This window comes from Xiphias gladius, chromosome 20 (genome assembly GCF_016859285.1).
Source record: "Xiphias gladius isolate SHS-SW01 ecotype Sanya breed wild chromosome 20, ASM1685928v1, whole genome shotgun sequence".
Classification (NCBI taxonomy): Eukaryota; Metazoa; Chordata; class Actinopteri; order Istiophoriformes; family Xiphiidae; genus Xiphias; species Xiphias gladius.
The window spans coordinates 576,501-598,198 of record NC_053419.1 but is presented as its reverse complement, the minus strand read 5'-3'; the positions used below and the strand labels follow the sequence as shown (position 1 = coordinate 598,198).

The following is a 21,698-nucleotide window of genomic DNA, read 5'->3' as shown; positions in this document are numbered from 1 at the left end:
TCCACCGATGTTGCCGTCACCTTCATCAGATGTCATAGTTTGGTGCAGCCGGCCTCCCTGAGACCGGCTCGCAGGCTGGCAGACTGTAACGTCTGGGTCTGTATAAAGTTGTTGAAAAAACAACGGTTCTTCAAACAACCACAGACCCGGAGTTTCATTTGTACGACGTGTGATCTTAAAGATCTGCCACGCCTGCAGGACAGAGCTGTAAAAAGGTGTCAGTCCAGTTAGGTCCACCGTTTCCGGTTGGAGGAGGAAAAGCTGTTTGTCGTAACCCAGTCGACCGGCTCTCCTCAGCAGCAGACGAGCTGTGTCGCACCAGCTTGGGCCACAGTTGTACAGCAGCCTTTGCGCGGTCTGGAGTCTAAATGAGGCCATTTTGGACTGGATGTTGATCAATCCCTGCCCCCCTTCAGCCACAGGCAGATGTAAGGCTGCTGCTCTGACCCAGTGGTAACCAGACCAGAAGAAGTCCAGGATGGCTTTCTGAATTCCTCTACCAGGCCCCTTGGTGGAGTCAGAGCGATAACTTTGTGCGAGAGAGTCGAGGAGATCAAGTTATTGGCAACCAGAACCCTTTCCCTATATGACAACTGGGGTAGCAGCCATTTCCATTTAGAAAACCGAGCGCACACTTTCTCCCTAGCTCCCTCCCAGTTCTTTCTCTGAAAGCCCTCAGTGCCTAAGAACACTCCCAGCACCTTCAGCCCCTCCTTCCCCCACTGGAGTCCTCCAGACAGACTGGGCACTGCCTGATCCCGCCATCGTCCCACCAACAGAGCTTCACTTTTTTTCCAGTTCAGCCGTGCAGATGAGGCCTCTTCATAAAGAGTCAGGGTGTCCTGCAGATGTTGAACATCATCTTGACTGGAAACAAAGATGTAAATGTCGTCTGCATAAGCAGAAACAACAGGAGGACGATCGAGGTCCGGCATTGAGAGACCACTGAGCCGACCACTCAGCTTGCACAGCAGGGGCTCAATAGCTAAGCTATATAGTTGACCTGAAATAGGACAACCCTGTCTTATCCCTCGCCGTACAGGGATCGACCGGTTCAGCCCTGTCGCCATCTTCACCATACATTGTGCACCTTTATACAGTAAACCAACCCAAGCCAGAAAACCATCACCAATACCAAAAGCCCTAAGTGCAGAAAACAAGTAGGAGTGATCCACCCTGTCAAAAGCTTTTTCCTGATCTAAAGACAATATCCCACAATTTACATCATAATATTTACAAACATCAATAACATCTCATATGAGGAAAATGTTGTCCATGATTGTCCTATCTGGTACACAATAGGTCTGGTCTATATGTACAATTATTTCCAGGACGTCCTTAAGTCTGTTTGATAAGGCTCTGGAAAGCACCTTATAGTCTGTACAGAGGAGGGCAACTGGCCTCCAGTTCTTAAGTTGGGCTAGGTCTCCTTTCTTGGGTAGCAGGGAGAGCACAGCCCTCTGACAGGAGACTGGGAGAGATCCTGTTCTAAAGCACTCTAACAGAACACCATGTAAATCGGGTCCGATGGTGTTCCAGAAATGCTTGTAGAAGTCACTGGAGAGACCATCGATCCCTGGTGCCCGTCCCGATGCGATCTGGTTGATGGCGACCGTCAACTCCTCCAGAGTCAGCTCCCGATCCAGACCAGCCTTCTCGTCCGGGCTAAGTTGAGGAAGCCCCTGCAGAAGTTCCTCGCGAACCTCCGTGTCGCAGTGGCCTGCGCCAAAGAGGTCGGCACAGACTAGCGGTCACTCTGCCTCCCGGCAGCCTAAGGCAGGTCATCTGCTTTCGTTGGGCCACCGATTTTTCCAGGTTGAAAAAGAAGGAGCTTGGAGCATCCATGACCTTCAGCTGGAGGAAGCGGGACCTGACGAGGGCTCCTTTTATTCTCTCCTGCAGTAAGGAGCTCAGCTCCAACCTTTTTTCCTGCAACAGTTGGCCCTTAGCAGGATCTGGGTTGCCATGCAAGCCCTCTTCAATTTCCCTAATGTTGGCTTCAAGTTCTTGCACTGCTAACTTGATTTTAGCAACGGAATGGCAGGTATACTGTTGGCAAAAAACACGAATTTGTGTTTTGCCAATCTCCCACCACAGTTTCAGTGAACTGAAGTCAGTTTTTTTTAATTTTCCACTGCTGCCAAAATTGCTCAAAGCAGTGACAGAAAGTCCTGTCTAGAAGGAGTTTGTTGTTAAAACTCCAGTAAGATTTAACCCTTTCACCCGGTGAAATATACAGATCTATGCTGACTAAGTGATGGTCAGTGAACCCAACTGGACTAATTGTGCTCTCAACCAGTCTGGAGCTGAGACTTTGGGAGATATAGATTCTGTCCAGTCGGGCTGCACTGACCGTGCCGTCTCTGACCCTCACCCATGTGTACTGTCTGGACTGTGGACGTTTGACCCTCCACGCGTCCAGCAGATCTAGTTGTGTTATAATGCTGTTTAGGTTCTGGGATGACTGCGGGTGGGGTTCCTCGCTTGTCCTGTCCACAGTAAAGTCGACAGTACAGTTGAAGTCCTCACCAATGATGAGTTGGTCGTGATGGTGTTTCGTTAGCTCGTTTTGTAGCTTGTTGAACAAGACTACTCTTTCGGCCCCCTGGTTCGGGGCATATATGTTGAAAAAGCAGAACACAGATTTCTCTATTTCTGCTCTGACCATCAGCAACCGTCCCTTCACTACTTCATTAGTAGACAGGACCGTTGTATTTGTGGTTGGTTTTAACAAAACGGCTACTCCTGCACTAAAGTTGGTGCCATGGCTAAGGGCATATGTACCCTCCCACCATAAACCCCAATCTACTTCGTCTGTCTGAGTTGTGTGTGTCTCTTGTAAAAACAGCACATCAATCTTTTTTTGAGCAGAGACCTCAGATATTAGAGCTCTTTTGTGCTTGTCTCTCCCACCATTGATGTTTAGAGACCCTATTCTGAGGCTCCGCATTGAGGGGACAGAGAAAAATATCAGATGTAAGACAAGCAGGGAACAGTAAAGAGGAAAAAACACCTTGTGGTACATGATCATGTCAGCGACCTTCTAGTCCTTCTAACAGTTTTACTTTTTGCTTCTTTCCTCAAAGTTGTGACGTGTTTTTTTAGACGGAAGCGTTTCTTTTCGTCCAAAATGTCAAACCCAACCAGTTTTTTAAGTATGCCAACAGATCTAATGAACTTGTCAGTGTCTCTGAAATAATCCGTCACTTTAACAGATTTTCCAAATGTTTCATCCAGGAACTGATTTATTTCCTCTAGAGAGTAGAGGTTTGTGTTCCTGTTAGGAGTCACACCAATAGATACAGCGTCTGACTCAGAGTCGTACTCCATGTCTCCTCCTGCATCTGATACCTGGCTACTGAATACACTTTGTCCTTCGTTATTATCTTTGACTATTAAACTGGTGGACTACTAAACTGGCGAGTCCGCTGCCGCCTCGGCCCGGGCGGACCCAACCGCCGCCGCTTCCACCAGTTGTTGTCTATGTGGACACGCAAATCGTTTGTGACCAACGTCTCCACATTCGAAACATTTGAGCTGGCCTGAGATGTCGTAGACCAGGTAGCGGCCATCGCCGTGCTTCACCCTGAAAGACACCTCCAGCGTCTGGGTCGGCGAGTCCAGGAACATGAACACCTGCCGCCTCAGACTGGACGTGCCTCAGTTTGGGATCCTTACATCCCAGACTCACTGTCTTAAATCCGCTGGCGAATTTACCGAACCTGCGGAGTTCGGTCTCCAGCGATTCATTGGGGATGAACGGCGGAACACCGGATACGGTGATCCGCGTGGAGGGCGCCGACAGCGGGGAGACCTGTACGGAATTCTCCCTGATGAACACACCGCTCTCGATCAGACGATGCACCTGAGGCTCGTCCTTCAGGAACACAACCACCGCTCGGTTCATTCTGGAGGCAAAACACAGCTGATCGTGTCCCACCTGTTCACCGGCGGCCAGCAGAACTTCCTCTACGGTCACGGTGCTATCCGGCGGGACTATCCGCACTCCCTGCCGGATAGACGGAGTTGGCGTCTCGGAGGACGCCATCACTCCCGAAGACCTCCTGACAAGTCCACCGGTCGATCGGTAAATAAATCAATGAACCAATTTAGAAAAATGAAGCTTACCTGATCATGTACAGACATACAATTCACAACTCCCGCCACTCGCACGTCCACCCTCACTCACGCTCACAACGAGAGAGAGAGAGAGAGAGACAGGACGGACAGGACAGGACAAGACAGGACAAGACACCGTCGCTAACTGCTAAACTAAAGTAACATCGGAATAGCGTGTGAACAACTGTGGAATTAGCGAGAAAGTTGCTAAAAGGAGAGAGCTAAGGCTGCTTGAGCAAAATCAGTGTAAATTTAATTTTACAGCGTGTAATTAGCCTCTAATGAATAAAATGGCAAAATTAGCCTGGTTGGGATACAGCAGCAAATTCTTTTCTTTTTTTAGCAGTTGTACTTTACTATGACAGGGATAGTGGAAACAGACAGGGAAGTCGGGGGGGGGGTGACAGGCAACAAAGGCTCGACTTGATTAGAAATTTGGGGCGCTGCAATAAGGACTCAAACTTAACACATGGTACGCGCTTAACCAGGCGAGCTACCGATGTGCCCCTGGCACAGCAACAATGCTACCATTAACAGACAGGCTGGCAACCACAAATGAGAAAATACGTTTAGCGCAGCCCAACAGCGCGTAAATGGGCACTCACTACAGTTACAAAAAATATTATTTAAGTAGAACTAAAATTACATGTGTAAAAATATACTCAGATGTAAGTACAAAGTTAGTCAATTAAAATGTACTCTGAATAAATATTACTGTTACATTTTTAAAAGGGGGAAGGGGAGGGGTTATTACATGGTTATAATAATGATATATGATAAAACTATTACATTGAAGAAAGTTTTTAGTTTACCAGGAATGCATATACACCGTTTCCAAGTTAGAGTTGTTGATTCAACTGTGTGATCATTTTGGGGGATGTAGTGTGTGGTGCTGTTGAGCAATGTTTCATTACACAGAGAGGTATTTCTGTTATATAGCCTGTCATTCATTGATGTAAATGGAGTGGACAAAATAATAGAAACACCTGGACACCGCAACGGGTGTCCATAGAAATTATGGACCATTAATTTTGTGTTGGAGTTAGTGTTATTCTTAATTTTGACAACCAAGATTTTAATTTTTATTGCTAATGTATATTGGTTCCAATTATCAGTTAATGGCCTCCCTAATTATTAATAACTGGAATTGGTATTGGCCAAGAAAAAACCATGTTGGTTAACTCTCTGATTACAATTTATGTGTATGTATGTGTATGTGAAACACACTAACATCAACTTATCGGTGTGGCTATCCACATGTGCTTAGCTGTGCTATGCTATGCTGTGCTAGGCATAGTTAACGTTACCAACTCCATGGAGAAAGAGCAGTCCTTTCCAGCGTGCTGCAATGTTCAAATCAAGTGAGCTGCAGGCTTGTGTATAGGCCAGTGTGGCTGTGTGGCTTATGTGTCACTGGTCACTCCTTCGATCTCCTTACAGAGTTTGCCACTTGATGCTGACCGTGCTTCCTGGCTCCTGTTGCCATTAAAACCAGCAGGCAGTCCTTGTGTTGTAGCTGCTGGCACTAAATTAAACTTATTCACTATTTGCTATTACTATTAGTTGCGTTGAGATTCCCATTGAATTCAGTGCTGCAGTCTCCACCGAGCAGGCCTGTAGAGAAGAGCTGTTGCTCCCTCTTTAGCTGTGGTGAAGAGAGGGAATAAAGGGAGCAACGGGGTTTTGTCGACCTTGAGTGTCTAACAGCGTTTTTAAATGGTGATCTTACTAACAAAGTACTACCAAGGAGCTGATTCAAGTGTACTTGCAGAGTTGGATAGTGGTGTCTTAATCAAATCACAATTTAGGCTTTTCTCAACTAATAATAGGATGGCTATTACTGAGTTCAGAATTATTGAATTTGCTGCTGAAGCTGACAAACCCAAGTGTGCCTATGTAACTGCAAGATGAGTAAGGTACCCTGAGCTAGCATCTGTCTTACTGTCAGTACAGGGGTGGACTGTATTGTTACCTATGACAGTTAGTAGCAAACTCTCGAGCTCTTGTTCTTCTTATTAAATTTAAACGAACTCGCGACTCAGGGCTGTAACGCTCTAGGTAGCCAGAGATAGATAGGCATTTAAAGGCGCTGTCACTGTCTGATGTATTATGACCATGTTCTGAACTGTTATCATAGATGATGCTGTCATTTTCTGATTCATCTATTGACTGGTCATGCTTCTGGGCCAGAATTTCTTAGTATGGCCTTTTACTTATGATGTGTGAGTGCCTTTCTCGACACAGTTGGTGGACATGGTGGTTATGCTCAGTGTCCCCATGCGGCCTTTTGTCACCCCCCTTTGGGCTGTTGTAAGAGTGATCTTTTGAGGCAGTAGATTTGTGTGACAATTGTTTGAGCTGGCAGGCTCAGTTGTTTTCCCCCTGGCTTTGGAAGTGACAACAGTTTCCATCGGGCGGCTGTGGCTCAGGAGGTAGAAATGGTCGTCCACTAACCAGAAGATCGGTGGTTTGATCCCTAGCTCCTCCAGTTCGCATCTGTAAGTGTCTTTGGGCAAGATACTGTACCTCAAATTGCCTCCAATTTATCCTCCGTGCCCCAAATTGCTCCCAATGTATCATCTACCTTTCTTGTACCATTCATCTACCGTATCGTATTCATCTACCGTATCGTATCGTACCGTATTGAGGGTTTACCTTGACGCATCATAAGTGCAGATGAATTGAATTTGAACTGTTACTCTAAGCCTGTTGCATTCCTGCCCAGAAAGTACCTATGCCTCAAACTTTTGTAGTAATCTCTGGGATGCTCATGACAGGTATGTTTAATTTGGAGGGCTGCAACCATTGATACAGTCTCATCAGCATTAGAAGAGAATTTATTATTGCTTGATGGAGCTCTTTAGTAATTTCTGACACTGGGAGGTATTGAGTGTTTTATGGGACAAGTCAGTTAGGTTGTGATCTAGTTCCCTAAAGTAATTGTCGAATCTAGTGATCACAGTTGACTGGATCAAAATGTGTAATGTCTTTAGCTATAAGCTCAAACACTTCAAGGCAGGGGCACTATGAGGTCCTTTCTGATGAAGACAGTACCAAGCTAGCATTACTACAGGCATATGCATCACATGCTTCAGTTCTCTTTGGTTGAGAGGCAGGTCCTGAACAGCTGTCATCACTTTTGTGGTACTGTGGAGAGGAGGCTAAACAGTCCTGGAATGTTCCAGTTCCCCCTTTTGGAAAGATTAGCACAGATGAATGTGTCATGCATTAGTGGCTGAGGAGAGAACAGGACAGAATATCTACAAGAGGATAAACTACATATCGCCTCAATGTCCGTTTCAGATAGATAGGACATCCGGTAGCTGATACCTGTCTGTCTCAGTGGAGGTTGAGGAGCTGACTTCATTCCCAGGGGCTTAGGATGAGTTGGGAATTGTCCCCATCTTCTGAGTGGAAAGGGAAAGAACCTTTCATTAAGGGAGGAGCGTGAATTGGAGTAACTGGAATCACATCGGCTGAACAACTGTGGTGGGACAACACGCTCTGATTTAAGCCTTAACAATGCCTCCTTGTGCGAGCAGAGGTATAACTATGCTGAGTGCAGGTACTCTAAGTAGTGCATGGCTTTCTTATTAGCTGCTTGAACCTTCTGGAGGAGACAATTATTTTCCACTCTAGGGGATCTTACTTCCTCTTCTAGGGCTGCTTTGCTCTGAAAGGCAAGACTGGCAAGTCACTAACGCAAGGATTGACAATCAAGGAGGTAAAGTGTAAAGAGTTTTTACAATTGCCTTAATGCCTTTACAATTTATATCCGCCAACCTTAACCTCCTCACAGTTACTTCCCAGCTATCACTAATGGGGCAGGGGCTGAGTTCCAACCAACCACGTCCCACCTTAAGCCTGCCCTGACTGCCTAACTGGGATTGAGGCTCTAGTATGTTGATTTACTTTCCTACTGACTACCAGACGCCATGAACCCCGCAGGGAAACAGGTCAGTTGTTCCTGCACTCCTCTCTATGAATTCTAGCTTCATAGAAGTATAGATCTGCATTTTCTTCTCAGCAGGTTTGAGCACCCTACTAGTATAAGCAATAGGCCTAAACGTCCCACATGGTCCTGGGAAAGTACTGCCCCCAGACCTGACATATATCTATCTCTAACATAAATGGCGTCTGAAAATCTACATAGGCCAAGATGTATTCTTTAGCTGGCCAAACTTCTCTTCGCACTCTGCTGTCCAGGCTGAGGCCGGTAATTTCCTGGGGGTCTTACCCTTTTTCATACCTGGGCTCAGTTGTTCCATCACATGGTGCAGAGGAGCAGCCATTTTTGCAAATCCTGCTATGAAACACCTAAAATAACTGGAATACCCTTGAAAAGATCACATTTCAGCCAGGTTAGTGGTGGTCCTCCAATCTCTCACAAACGCTACGTTGTCTGGGTCGTTTGCTCCATCAGCCGACACTACATGGCCCAAATATTCACCTGTTTCTGAAATAAATGACACTTTGAAAATTTGAGCCCTTGCCTCTCTACCGTAGAGAAGACTTCCTCCAGCGTCTCCGGATGATGCTGAATAGAGGAAGAGGACACAATCATATCATCAAAGTACAGTAAGACAGATTGAAAACGTCTCTAAACATACACTCCATAAAGGGCTGAAAATTTCTAGGAATGTTGCACAGTCCAAACAGCATCTGATTAAACTTTCCCTTGTCCTTTCGGCAACCTCAACTTGGTTATGGCCACTGGCTAAATCGATAGTAGAGAACCACTTATCCCCTAAAAGTCTATCCAGGGACTCTTCAATACTTGGCAGAGGGAAACATCTTTTCTGGTTTTAGCATTCAAGCAGCAATAGTCCAAACACAATCTAATTCTACCATCTTTCTTTTGCACCAGCACATAGGGAGATGCATATGGACTACTACTATTTGGCTGTCGAACAATAATTTTATATGGGTTCTCACTGTGTCATACTGTGAAGGAAGGATATGATCATGCGGCTAATGTACAGAAGTATCATCTAGCAGGGGAATCTCATGCTGAATGAAATTAGTGTATACGAAGTTGGCTTCATCCTTTGCAAACAGTGAGTAATATTTACCAATCAGTGATGCTGCTTGTTGTTGCTCAGATCTATCTAACTCCTCAAAAGGAATCATATCTCTCAGGCCCCCCCCCCTTCCCGCCTCTGGCCTCAGTTTCTGGAAGGGACACAGATGCTGTAAATGCAGTGCTTCTGGCATCCCTGCAAAACTCAACACTGGGGACTTTGTTCAGTTGACATGCTCACTGTAGCTATGACCTTGTGTTGGGCCAGCCAAACATCAGAATAGCCTACATTAGCAACTGGGGCACATACATCCTCTTCTGGCCATAATGGCTCCACTGGAAACTCCTTGTGCTGCTGTGAAAAGTGGGTTCTTAACCTTTCACTCTTACCCTGAAGGGCTCAGGGGAGTGAGCTACCATGTCCTCCACCTGGCAGTGTCTGAGGGTTTGTCTCTATTACCCTGGGATCAAAGAGATTGGGGCCATATTTAACAAACAAATCATAATAGAACCCTTTTTTTCCACATTCATTCCTAGAAGCCCAGGGGTCAGCATTTTCTTATGCTGCATTTGAGGGACATCCCATTTGAACTTCTACTACTAGACACTTGCACACCAGTGCAAATATAACAGTTAGATCTAGTTCTGATTCAAGCTTTGTCTCTAGATTTGTGTGACTTTCCTCGCTAGCAGGCTTTTGTTTTTCCAATTGGGCTACTCCCCTTTCAGACAGGTTGTTTTAGGAAGGGCTGCAGTAAAGTTATGTGCTATGTGCTATCACACTGAAAAACATGTAGGCTTTCCATCAGAATTTCCTCACAGTCAGTGTAATTCTTCACTTCAGAATAACTTGATTTATTGTCAACTGACTCACAGGATGTTTGTGCCTGGACTTCATTAGAGAAAAGTGAGGAGTGGTTATCCTTTTGCTTAAATGACTGTCCTTGACACTGCGATGTCCGCCTCCTACGCAGATCACGAATATTGTCCACTGGGGGTTTAAACAAACTTTATCTCTCAGTCTTATACTTAGACTCTGATTCCTGAAACCCTCCCAAAATTAATCATGCAGGTTATTATAACTATAAAGAGTATGGTCTAGACCCGCTCTACATGAAAAGTGCCCTGAGATAACGATTATGATTTGGCGGTATATAAATAAAATTGTATTGAATTGAATTGAATCTGATTCTACAACCTGATTCATTAAAGACATGAGGGCATGGGCATAATCTAACAATGACTCTCCCTCTCATCTTTTACGGTTTAAAAAAACTTGCGCTGAAGGGAGGTTAGTGAGTGTGAACATCCATATGCTTCTCTCAAAATTTTAAATATACCATTAACAGTCTCCCTCTCCTGTTTAGGCAGATATTTAATCTCTATGCGGGGCTGCCCCCTCTAAATGGTTATACACACAGTTGACTTCTCTTTTTCAGTAGGTTTCAATTGGATAAGTGTCTCAATCATATCAATATTCTTCCAGAGTAGGATGGCCAGCTCTATCTAGATTACCAGAAAACATTGATACCTTCTCACTTGGCTGAATTTATACCACCCGTGTTCCATCTTCAGTCTCAGCAGCAGTTGACGCAACACTGTCCATAGCACTGCTGGAAGTGCCAAGTGTAGAAATTGTTGAATTTAGTCTATGGAGCTGCTGCTCTGGTTCATGTATTCACTGCTCCATTGTTTGAGTCTCCTCCATGACCTGGGAGAACTGTGAAGACAACTATGGCCCAGGATCCTCTCAGCCACGTGGTCCTGGCGCACTGCTTCTGTTGCTGCTTCACATTATCAAAACACAAACAAACAGTAAATGTACACTAAATGAGCTAACACATTCCAAAGTTTAAACGTGATTATTTTCACTGCAAACATTTAACAATTGTTAATTGTTAACAGTTAACAATTTCCTTTTAACTACCAGCCACCTTCAACCCTGTGGGGAAACAGGTCTGTTGTTCCTGCCTCTTGTCTTCCCTGCACTCCAGCATGGAATGAGGTGTGCACCTGCCTCACTACACTGGCCTGAACCAACATTGCAACCTGCATTTCTCCTGCAGGTAGCCCTATACCTGCAAAACTAATCGGTGCATCTCCCCTTATTTACTTAGTGCCACCTGCCACATTTAGAAGCAAGCCTCTTAACAATTGGCCTTCGGATGCGGTCTGTGCATTATACCTTTCATTGAGTAGTGAGTCTATCTACTATGGGGAGTAGCTTCCTGTGGACGAGGGGTAGCTGCAGGGCAGTAACAGTCAGCTACATAACGGCTGTGTTTCACAGGGCTGGTACCACACTGTGACTCGGTCTTAGGCTCTATTTCCTACTCAGGTTGGAATGTATGGCAGGAACAGCCAGGTACAGGCTCTCTGTTTCACAGGGCTGGTGGCATGCTGTGTATTGATTAAAAAGGGGAGAACTTGAATTGACGGCCAGTTCTTACAGCTTGACCAGATTGCATTGAATACGTGGTATTCGACCGCTAAACTGAAATTCTTACAATACCTACAGAGTAGGTTCAACCTGAATGACTAGCAGCAATAGCAAGCTCTTAATGTAGCAATGCACTTGGTTTTAAGTACAGCTGGACATCTACTTGTGTGGCAGACCAGTGGTGTTGAATGTAAAGATTTTTGGCCAAGTTAAAAGTTTTAAATTCCACTTTTTGTTTTGTATTGTCAAAAATTATGCTGAAATTTATATTGTACAATTATAAATAGTAATAATAGTACACAATGCACTGCCTCACACGGGGCACCATTTTGTAAGGGATTTTGTAGGTGCAACAGCTTATCAATTTTGGCTTTCAGAAATAATTAATAATTAAATCAAGTAATAGGATTTAATTTACATTAAATCCATCTCGGGGCACCACCCTTAAAGAAAGAAAGGATAGTCAATATACTGAATCAGTCGCAAAATATACTAATTATCAATTTGAAACTGATTCATTAATAACTACAACCACAATTACCACATCAATAGTTAGTAAAAGTTAAAGGAATTTCCAAAAGCTTTCACACAGAGAAAATAGATTTAAAAGGAGCTAAAAGATTTGGTGTGTCTTGAGTTCAGTAGGCAGAGAGTTCCATAGTGTGGCGGCTGTTACAGTGAAAGTCCGGTCACCCTTTATCACAAACTGTAACCTGGGAGTAACCAGCAGGGCTCTATCTAGGAATGAAGATACCATGTTAAAAGAGAAGTTAGTTAGTTACATGCAAGACATAGTATTTACTGTATCTACCTCCAGTGTGTGAAACATACTGACATCAACTTAGCGGTCTGGCTATCCAATAACCTAACAATAAACAGACATAACAATAAAGCCCAGTGAAAACATTCAACCAAATAAGTACATATACTGTACATTGGCAAAAGTTAAACAGTCCTGTGCTTAGCCGTGATATGTTATACTATGTTAGGCCCAGTTAACGTTACCAAGTCTCTGGATGAAAAGAGGTCTTTTCAGGCGTACTGCTTTGTTTAAAAATACAGTGAGCTGCAGGCTAGTAATCCAGGTTTTTTGCCAAGAAGACAAACATATTTACTCTGTCCGGTCTTATTTGGAGTGTTGCAGGTTGACTATGTTCCCCGCTGGCCTGAATATTTGTTCACATTCTCCATCTGAAGCACAGGTGCAGAAATATTTGCAGGCCACCATGGGCAACTATGTTTTGATGTCTTCATTGCTTTCACCACGACTTTCTTGCAGCAAACAGTGCACACAGCTTTGTTCGTGTTGACTGGCTAACCTGTATCACTGGATCTGAACTAAAAAAATTTCCAAACAGGGATGGTTCCCATATAAGTTTAATAGAACAGCATGTGTATTTTATGGTATAGAAAGTCATACTTTCAGGATTTCTAAATACCATGGTATACTTTAATACTATGATACTGCCCAAGCGAAAAGAGAGATGCAAGGAAGATCACTGGGTTCACGGTCGGCATCTTAACCCCTAAACCATGGGGCGCCTCACCTATGGGTTATAAAGATGATAATGTTATTTTAATTGAAACCACAGGTAATTACAAGTACATTATTCATGGTGCCAACGGACTGTGAAGTTATTGTTAAACATTGGGTAATATTTCACTTTGCATTTTGTTTATAGAATATCTGTATTTGTTCCCAGAAACTGTTGGAGTTGAACAACCTTCATTCTTTGGTGTCGGTGGTGTCTGCTCTGCAGAGTGCTCCCATCTTCAGACTCAGCAAAACCTGGGCGGTAAGACATCATATTCATGTGCTGCTTCAAGTGGGAAAAAAAAAAAAAGTGCAGGTACTCCATTTTTAAATTAGTGTTTGAAATGGCTGGTAGCAGTAAATCATAAAGAACCCCAATATACATTTGTGAAGTAGGAAAAAAAATAAATACTCTGACAGTGTTCTATTTGTGTTGCCCTTTTGGAGCCAGGACTACATTCATGTAATATTATCATTACATAATGTAGACTGCTAGCTACTGAAAGAAAAAAGCAGGCAGGCAAGAGAGGAAACAGATGAGCTGACTTGAATCTGAGTAACGTAGTTTAGTAAGGGTTGTCACAAATCAGAAAAACAGATTGGCAGCAGACCACCCACTAGCAGTACTAAGGTTATGCATTGTAAAGGATTGTACGTGAAATCTTCATGACTGACTCAATGGCATGTCTCATTTATTTATCCATCTATCCGTTAAGTAAATTGCATATTTACTTACACCAATCAGCCACAACATTAAAACCAGTTACAGATTTTAATGTTGTGACGGATTTGTGTACAGTGGCCTCAGAAATTATTCAGACCCCTTCATTTTCACGTTTTGTGAAAGGGTCTGGTCAGATGACCAAGAGCCCTACGGTCATTCTAATACGGGGTTCAGACTACACGATATCAGACCAATAATAGCCTGACCTAACAGACATTCGGCATCAAGAAAGGAGGTTAACCTATTGACCAATACGAGCCTGTACACTTTGACGCACACTTGTAAACATGGTGTAGCCTGATTGGAGTTTGTCAAATATACATACATATACAGCTCTGGGAAAAATTAAGAGTCCACTGCAAAATTATCAGTTTCATTCTATAAACTATTGACAACATTTCTCCCAAATTCCAAATAAAAATATTGTCTTTTAGAGCATATATTTGCAGAAAATGACAAATGGTCAAACTGTGTTTTCAGACCTCAAATAATGCAAAGAAACAAATCCATATTCATTTTTAAGCAACACAATACTAATGTTTTAACTAAGGAAGAGTTCAGAAATCAATATTTGATGGAATAACCCTGATTTTCAATCGCAGCTTTAATGCGTCTTGGCATGCTCTCCACCAGTCTTTCACATTGCTGTTGGGTGACTTTATGCCACTCCTGGCGCAACAATTCAAGCAACTCAGCTTTGTGTGATGGCTTGTGACCATCCATCTTCTTCTTGATCAAATTCCAAAGGTTTTCAATGGGGTTCAGGTCTGGAGATTGGGCTGGCCATGACAGGGTCTTGATCTGGTGGTCCTTTATCCACAAGTTGATTGACCTAGCTGTGTGGCATGGAGCATTGTCCTGCTGGAAAAACCAATCCTCAGAGTTTGGGAACATTGTCAGAGCAGAAGGAAGCAAGTTTTTTTCCAGGATAACCTTGTACATGGCTTGATTCATGCATCCTTCGCAAAGACGCATCTGCCCGATTCCAGCCTTGCTGAGGCACCCCCAGATCATCACTGATCCTCCATCACATTTCACAGTGGGTGCCAGACACTGTGGCCTGTAGGTCTCTCCAGGTCTCCGTCTAACCATTAGACGACCAGGTGTTGGGCAAAACTGAAAATTGGACTCATCAGAGAAGATGACCTTACTCCAGTCCTCTATGGTCCAATCTTTATGGTCTTTTGCAAACCTCAGCCTGGCTGCTCTTTGCTTCTCATTAATGAAGGGCTTGTTTCTAGCTTTGCACAACTTGAGCTCTGCCCCTAGGAGCCTGTTTCAAACCGTTCCCGCCATGCACTTCACCCCAGCTGCCATTTGCCATTCTTTTTGTAGGTCACTTGATGTCATCTTACGGTTGCTGAGTGACATTCGAATGAGTTGACGGTCGTCCCGGTCAGTGGAGAGTTGTTTTCACCCTCTGCCGGTTTGTAGCTTTGTTGTCCCCAATGTCTGCTGCTTGACCTTGTTCTTATGAACCGCTGTCTTCGAAATTTTAAGGATGAAAGCAACCTGACGCTCATTGTATCCTTCTGCCAGTAAAGTCAGAATTGAACCCCTTCTTTTCCTCACTCAAAACATTTCTTTTGGCATGGTCAGTAGTAATTTTTTGATTCCAATTACTTTTGAGGTACTACTAGCACTGTTTTTGCCATCCAGCTGGTCCTGGAAGATAGTGATGACCACAGCAGTGGTTTTTATACTTTTCCTCGTTAAATAAGATTTGGTTCGTGTGATCACTTAATCAGTACCTCATTAAGTAGAATGAGGTGTGCTTGTGTTGGAATTCAACAGACACTGGAATGGAATGGCTGTCATACATGTAGAGATGCTGATTTCAGAAAAACTTACAGTGGTCTCTTAATTTTTTCCAGAGCTGTATATAAATATATACATACATATATTCACATATATGGATATTTATATGTATGTATATATGTACATATATGTATGTTTGTATATATGTGTATGTGTATATATATGTATGTTTGTATATATGTGTGTGTGTATATATATGTATGTTTGTATATATGTGTGTGTGTGTATATATGTATGTTTGTATATATGTGTGTGTGTGTATATATGTATGTTTGTATATATGTGTGTGTGTTTTTATATATGTGTGTGTATGTGTATATATATATATATGTATGTTTGTGTGTGTGTGTGTGTGTGTGTGTGTGTGTGTGTGTGTGTGTGTGTGTGTGTGTGTGTATATGTGTGAATATATGTATGTATATATATATGTTTATCATCAATAAACACTAGTGACCCAGTTCCATCGGCACCTATACGTGCCCATGTCATAACACTGCCTCCACAATGTTTGACAGATGACGTACCTTGGGGTAAAGAGTTTGTATTTACATCCATGAAGGCATGCCTTGATTTAGTCTTTGACAATGATTCGCCCACCTCAACGAGAGTGTTTTTGACCTGGCCGGATGCTGCGAAGAGGTTTTCTTCACCAAGAAAGAATTCTGCTATCATCCACTTTGGTTGTCTTTCGTGGGTTTCCCGGCGTTTTAGTGCTGCTGAGCTTGCGAGTGCATTCCTTCTTTTCAAAAATGTACCAAATTGTTGATCTTGAAGTTTCTGCCATCTGTCTGATAGGTTTGTTTTGTTTATTCAGCCTAATGGTGGCTTCCTTTATTTGCATCGACACCTCCTTGGACCACATATTAAGAGTTCCCATGAAAAGCTACCAAATACAAATTCAACACTTGGAATCTCGTACAGATCTCCAGTCATCTACATATAGATGTACAAAAGTTGATTCTTTTTCCACCTATGTCAGTGTATTGTGATGATTTGCCCTAAACTTGATGTGTAGTTGAGGTGTGTCAATAAAGGCAGGGACACAGAAACTGGATTTTGAACTGTGGTGGGGAAATAACTGCCTCTGCCTACTTGCATGACATGACAGAAACACAGACCGTTGGTCCAGTTTCTTAATAAATGACATTTGAAACCAACAAAACTTAATTGAATTGAGGCTAAAGTTGTATAGGAAGAAAAAAAAATGCAAAGTTGAATAAGTTAGAACCTTACCTGAGAAGTGACACTTTTCTGGGTATCGTTGTGCTCTGGTCAGGTAACAGACCTTTAGGCACAGACCCACACTCTGTGAGTTTTCTGAAGAAAATATATGAGTAAAATTTGTTTTGTGAATCATTTTTTCTGTTTGAAACTTTCCAGACAGAAAAATGTAGCAACTGTGCGATACATTTTTGTTTGAGACAGAGCCGCTTGTTTGTATGAAGTCAGTTTGTGAACTTGTTCGTGTGTTTGACAGGAATTGATTGTGCATCGTTATTCTACTTGATAGTTGTAGTCTATCATGCGATTATAAAATCAAGTCCCCTGCTGTGTATAGTACATAAATACAACACCAATTCCCACAATTCCTTGGAAACAATCTCATGATTCCTGTGTGGTTGCCTCTACACTGTTTCATCAGCGAGTCAAGCTAACTAGATAAAAACAGAAAATTAAACGGCATTTTCAATTGCTCAAACGAAACCCAATACGAGCCTGAGGAAGAAACAAAGGAAGAAACATTGCCGAATGAAATTAAGAGCAAAATGAAAGGGAAAATTTATAGATATAACGGCGAGTGTAAAAGGATTTCCCTTGGCTAACTTTCAATGCGAAACAGCAGCTCCCATTCTTTTGCTGGTGAAGGGAGGCTCCAGAAAAGATTAGAGTAGACATTCCTTACGTAATGGGTAACAGCATTTTAAAAAGGGATAACATAAAAAAAACACAGCACTTCTAACGTCGCGTTCTTGTCAGAGATGCCTTCATCGCCAAACAACAACCTGAGCAGGTTGGCACTCCTGCACTCCCAGAGTACCCAGGTGGGCAAAGTGGATGATGCTGCTCTCCGTGAAATGAAAATGAATGTGGCATATTGCATCGCCAAAGAAGAACTTCCTTTTAAGAAGTTTAGGCGGGTGATTTTGCCCTGGAAAAAAAATTGAGTGGATAACATTCCATCTTATGATTACCACATCCGATGTGGAGAGAGGATTTTGATAATCGCTGATGGAATTAAGTCCAACCTGGTGGAGGAAATTAGAGGACGACACTACCTGTCTGTGATGATCGACGAGGACACGGATGCATTGAACAAGGAATGTGAAATGGTCTACGTTCAAATCCTTAAAAATGGCCAGCCATTAACCAAACTGATCGGGCAGCAGGAACTACAACACAGCCATGCATTAGGTGAGTAGCCCAGGGTGTTTTTCAATAACGAGACAATAATGCACATAAAGTATGCAGAGTTCCTTGTACTACTTATCAATGCAAGCTATCCATTTCATTCAAGGAGTACTACAAGACACCAAGACTGCTTTTGAGCCGCATGGACATTAGACAGGAGAGATGAACAAGCTAATTGGCTTCGGAGCGGATGAAACTTTGGTGAAAATGGGACATCATGGGGGTGTCGTTGCCCTGCTCAAAGAAGAGGTCCGATAGCAGGTAATTGCTGCATTCCTCACTGTTAATTTGATTATTGCTATGTTTAGAAATAACTGAATGTGATATAATATACATAAAATCAAGATTTGATATAATTTCATCATTGCTATTCTTGTTAAGTCATCCTCTTCAGAGCATCAATAACTTTTCCCCCTAATTACTAATGTTAAATTGTATTACAGAAACATTCGACTTTGAAGCTCCATACCACATATGTACTTGTACTTACTCTTAATGACTGACTTTTTTTTTTTTTTTATTCAAACCTACTTTTACACTTTGTCATTCATTTAGATTGGAATTGGCCATGCTGACTGTCCAAAAAAAAGGAGCCCATGGGAGCTAAGCTTTATGAACTTTTCTACCTGCCATGGAGGAGTTCATAAAGTTTAGCCAAAAATCTCAGATGAAGCTGCAGGCAGTTGGCAAAATGCTGGGAGTCAACATCAGTAACCCTTCTAGTGTCAAAGGCAAATGCTGGTTTCATGTAGAGTGTGCATTCCATGCACTTCTCAAACCAGCTGGACAGGATGAACAGGAAAGTAGCCAGTATGCTGCAACCCTGCAGCACATGTGCCACCTGTCTGCATCCTTTCCCTTGGCTGATGCAAAAGGAAGGGCTGTGAATGTAATCTATTTCCAAAGGAATGTATGCTTTGGGTTGCTCAGTCTCTTCTTAACCAAGTTTTTTCAAGATATTATGTAATTTCCTGCAATCTCTGAATTTATTTATTAGATCAAGTGTGAGGTGGATCATGTAGAGTTCTGCGCCTTCAGCCACTTTATTGCTTATGTTTTTACAGAACTAGGGAGCCTTAGCCAGATCCTACAGGGAAATGACTTGATCCTACCCAAGGCTTCTGCTGAGCTAAAGAGAACAGTGTCTGAAGTGGAAGGGATGAAGTTTAAGACAGGGTGTTAGAGAACTGAATTAATTGAGTTTTACTTATAGTTACTTTTATTTCAGAACTTCCTGCACTTGGCTGAAAAAATGCTTGTGATGCCAATCTCCTCCGCTCAGTGTGAGCGTGGATTTTCGGATCTTCTAAGAGGGCCAGGAGGCCAAATAGGAAAGCGTGGCCAGCAGACATGCTACATCTATGACAAGCACACGCACACACACACGCACATTACAGGAGTTACTGGTTTAAATGTCATGAGGTATTTTTGTAAATATTGCTTGTTTTGTATTGAATCTGTTAATTCTGTTAAAGAACAAAGAAATCTTTTGGATTTTAGTTTTTAGTTGTTACACAGCTTCCCATGTTTGTTTTGTTCTCTCATTAGAGATTTACGCACTTTTTAAATTTAATATAAATAATATTGTATGTGTGAAGATGTAAATTTACTGAGATTTGCACTGCTCATTTGAAACGTCATATTGATGTTTTGTAAATGTATGTCTCTGCAATTGACCATTATGGGCAAATAAAGAAAATGTTTGTCTGAAAACATTTCTTGTTAAGGTTTGGATTTTGTGTGCTCTGTATGCAACATTAATGTCCTTTGCCAGTCACATACCTGTTTAAATCCCCATCTGCACTACTTGTGGTTGTTTTTAGAGGTAGCAGCAGACGTTTTATACTTGTCCTACAATTTTGTGGCCTGTACTACAAAACTATCAGCCTTTCTAGTACAAGTGCTATGTGCAAAAAAATTTTACGTACAGCCATGTATTCTGCTGGGCAGATCAGAAAACTACTGGAGGTGGAATTTTGGTGGACATTTCTTTGTGTGTGGGTATGACCACCATCCCTCAGAGAAAATGGAGATAACATGGTTCTTGGCTGTAGTCACTACTACAAACAGATTGCATTCTGTATGTTTATGAGTTACTAACATGTGGCGGGCCGGTGCTCTTTTTCCAAACGAGGTGTTTGAATGTTTAGTTCCACATCACAGACAGCTGTTTGTGAGCTGTGAGCTCTCATAAGCCATTTCTGTGCCAGACCATTAAAGTGCAGACTATTTGGTCGTAGTTTTAATATTTGAACATGAATTCTGAGTTGACAACGCTAGACATAAGACCATGAAAAATAGATACATTGGTGCCAAGACACATGGAGAAATACTCTGTATGTTAACAGGAATGCTGACTTATAAACCAGTACAGAAAGGAATTTAGTGTACCAGGGATGAGCAAGAAAAACTTTAAAAACACTCATTAAACACATTACAGATTTAGTGAGAAGACAGGGCTGTGCTAGGTTGACAACTTAAGAGATGCTTCAATATGTAATTTTCAGGACTCTTCAACAGCTATTACTTGATCTAAATACTAAAGGTGCTGATTCAGAACTATTAAGTTGATCAGCTTCGATTATTGATCTGATATACATTAAGGGTGAACTGTATTCTAACTAGGGTTGCAATTAGCAATTTTCATCTGAGATTATCCTGCCAGTTGTTTGCTTGATAAAATGATTGTTTGGTCTGTCAAATGTCAGAAAAGAGTAAATAATGTCCATCAGAATTTCTTTCTGCCCAGGATGATGTCTTTACATTGCTCGTTTTGTCTTACCGACAGTCCAGAAACCAGCAAATTCTCACATTCTCAAGGCTAAGAAACTCTCCTGGAAAAACACACACACACACACAAACAAAAAAAAAAATATATATATATATATAATCGTCGCTACTAATATTATTTACCTTGTTTGTGTGTGATTGATAGAGGCAATAATGAATCACCTCAGGCTGATGATCTTTGTCCTTAGTCTGACACTCTTTTGTCACTATTGGAGAGGACTTTGCGGGTATCAGGAGCCACCTTAGTATAGCCAGGAGTTCCTTTTTCTACTTGAGAACTCGGGCACGGGAGTCATGGACCCCATGTCAGCTTTCCCTATGGAGATCATTTGGCATGGTTCTTCCATGTAGAGTAGGAGCTGGGTATCTAGGCTAACGAGGGTGAGGAAAAGGGGCAGACGCGCCCTCAATCATCCTTGCCAATGTACAGTCCCTTTGAAACAAGGTTGACAAACTACAGGCAAATGTCAAGTTCCTATCGGATTACAAGAATACCTGCCTTATTGCCCTGATGGAGACGTGGCTCAAACACTAGGACCTACAATCCGATCTGGAAATGGAGAACCGCTGTGACTTGACAGAGACCCGGCGGTGACTGCTAAATCACTCGGAGGTGGGCCCTGTTTATATGTTAACGAAACCTGGTGCAGCACTTGTTGTGGTCAGAGAATAACTGTGCACTCCTGACAAATATTTTCTTTCTCCTTACGACTGTTTATTTACAGAATGAATTTTCAAAAATATTTATTACAGTTGTGTAAATCCACCGTAAAGGTAATGTCACAACATGGGTTATTGTGGAAACAATACACAGGCTACAGAGTATCGCACCGGACGTGCCGAA

General features: G+C 42.5%; 1 protein-coding gene across 5 annotated transcripts in view; it reads left to right on the top strand.

Moving 5' to 3' along the window:
* The window catches only part of LOC120806131 (ras-specific guanine nucleotide-releasing factor RalGPS1-like), a 51,540-nt gene extending 31,806 nt beyond the window's left edge, over positions 1 to 19,734 (top strand). For 3 of the 5 annotated variants that reach the window (XM_040156902.1, XM_040156900.1, XM_040156901.1), the window contains 2 exons: positions 13,283 to 13,375; positions 19,293 to 19,734. In XM_040156902.1, the coding sequence (XP_040012836.1) occupies positions 13,283 to 13,375; positions 19,293 to 19,571 (372 nt within the window). In that variant the 3' untranslated portion in view covers positions 19,572 to 19,734. Of the gene's footprint in view, positions 1 to 13,282; positions 13,376 to 17,632; positions 18,068 to 18,170; positions 18,326 to 18,619 lie in introns of all 5 variants that reach the window. The other 2 variants (XM_040156904.1, XM_040156905.1) reach the window with 2 other exon arrangements.
* The last annotated feature ends 1,964 nt before the right edge of the window (positions 19,735 to 21,698 follow it).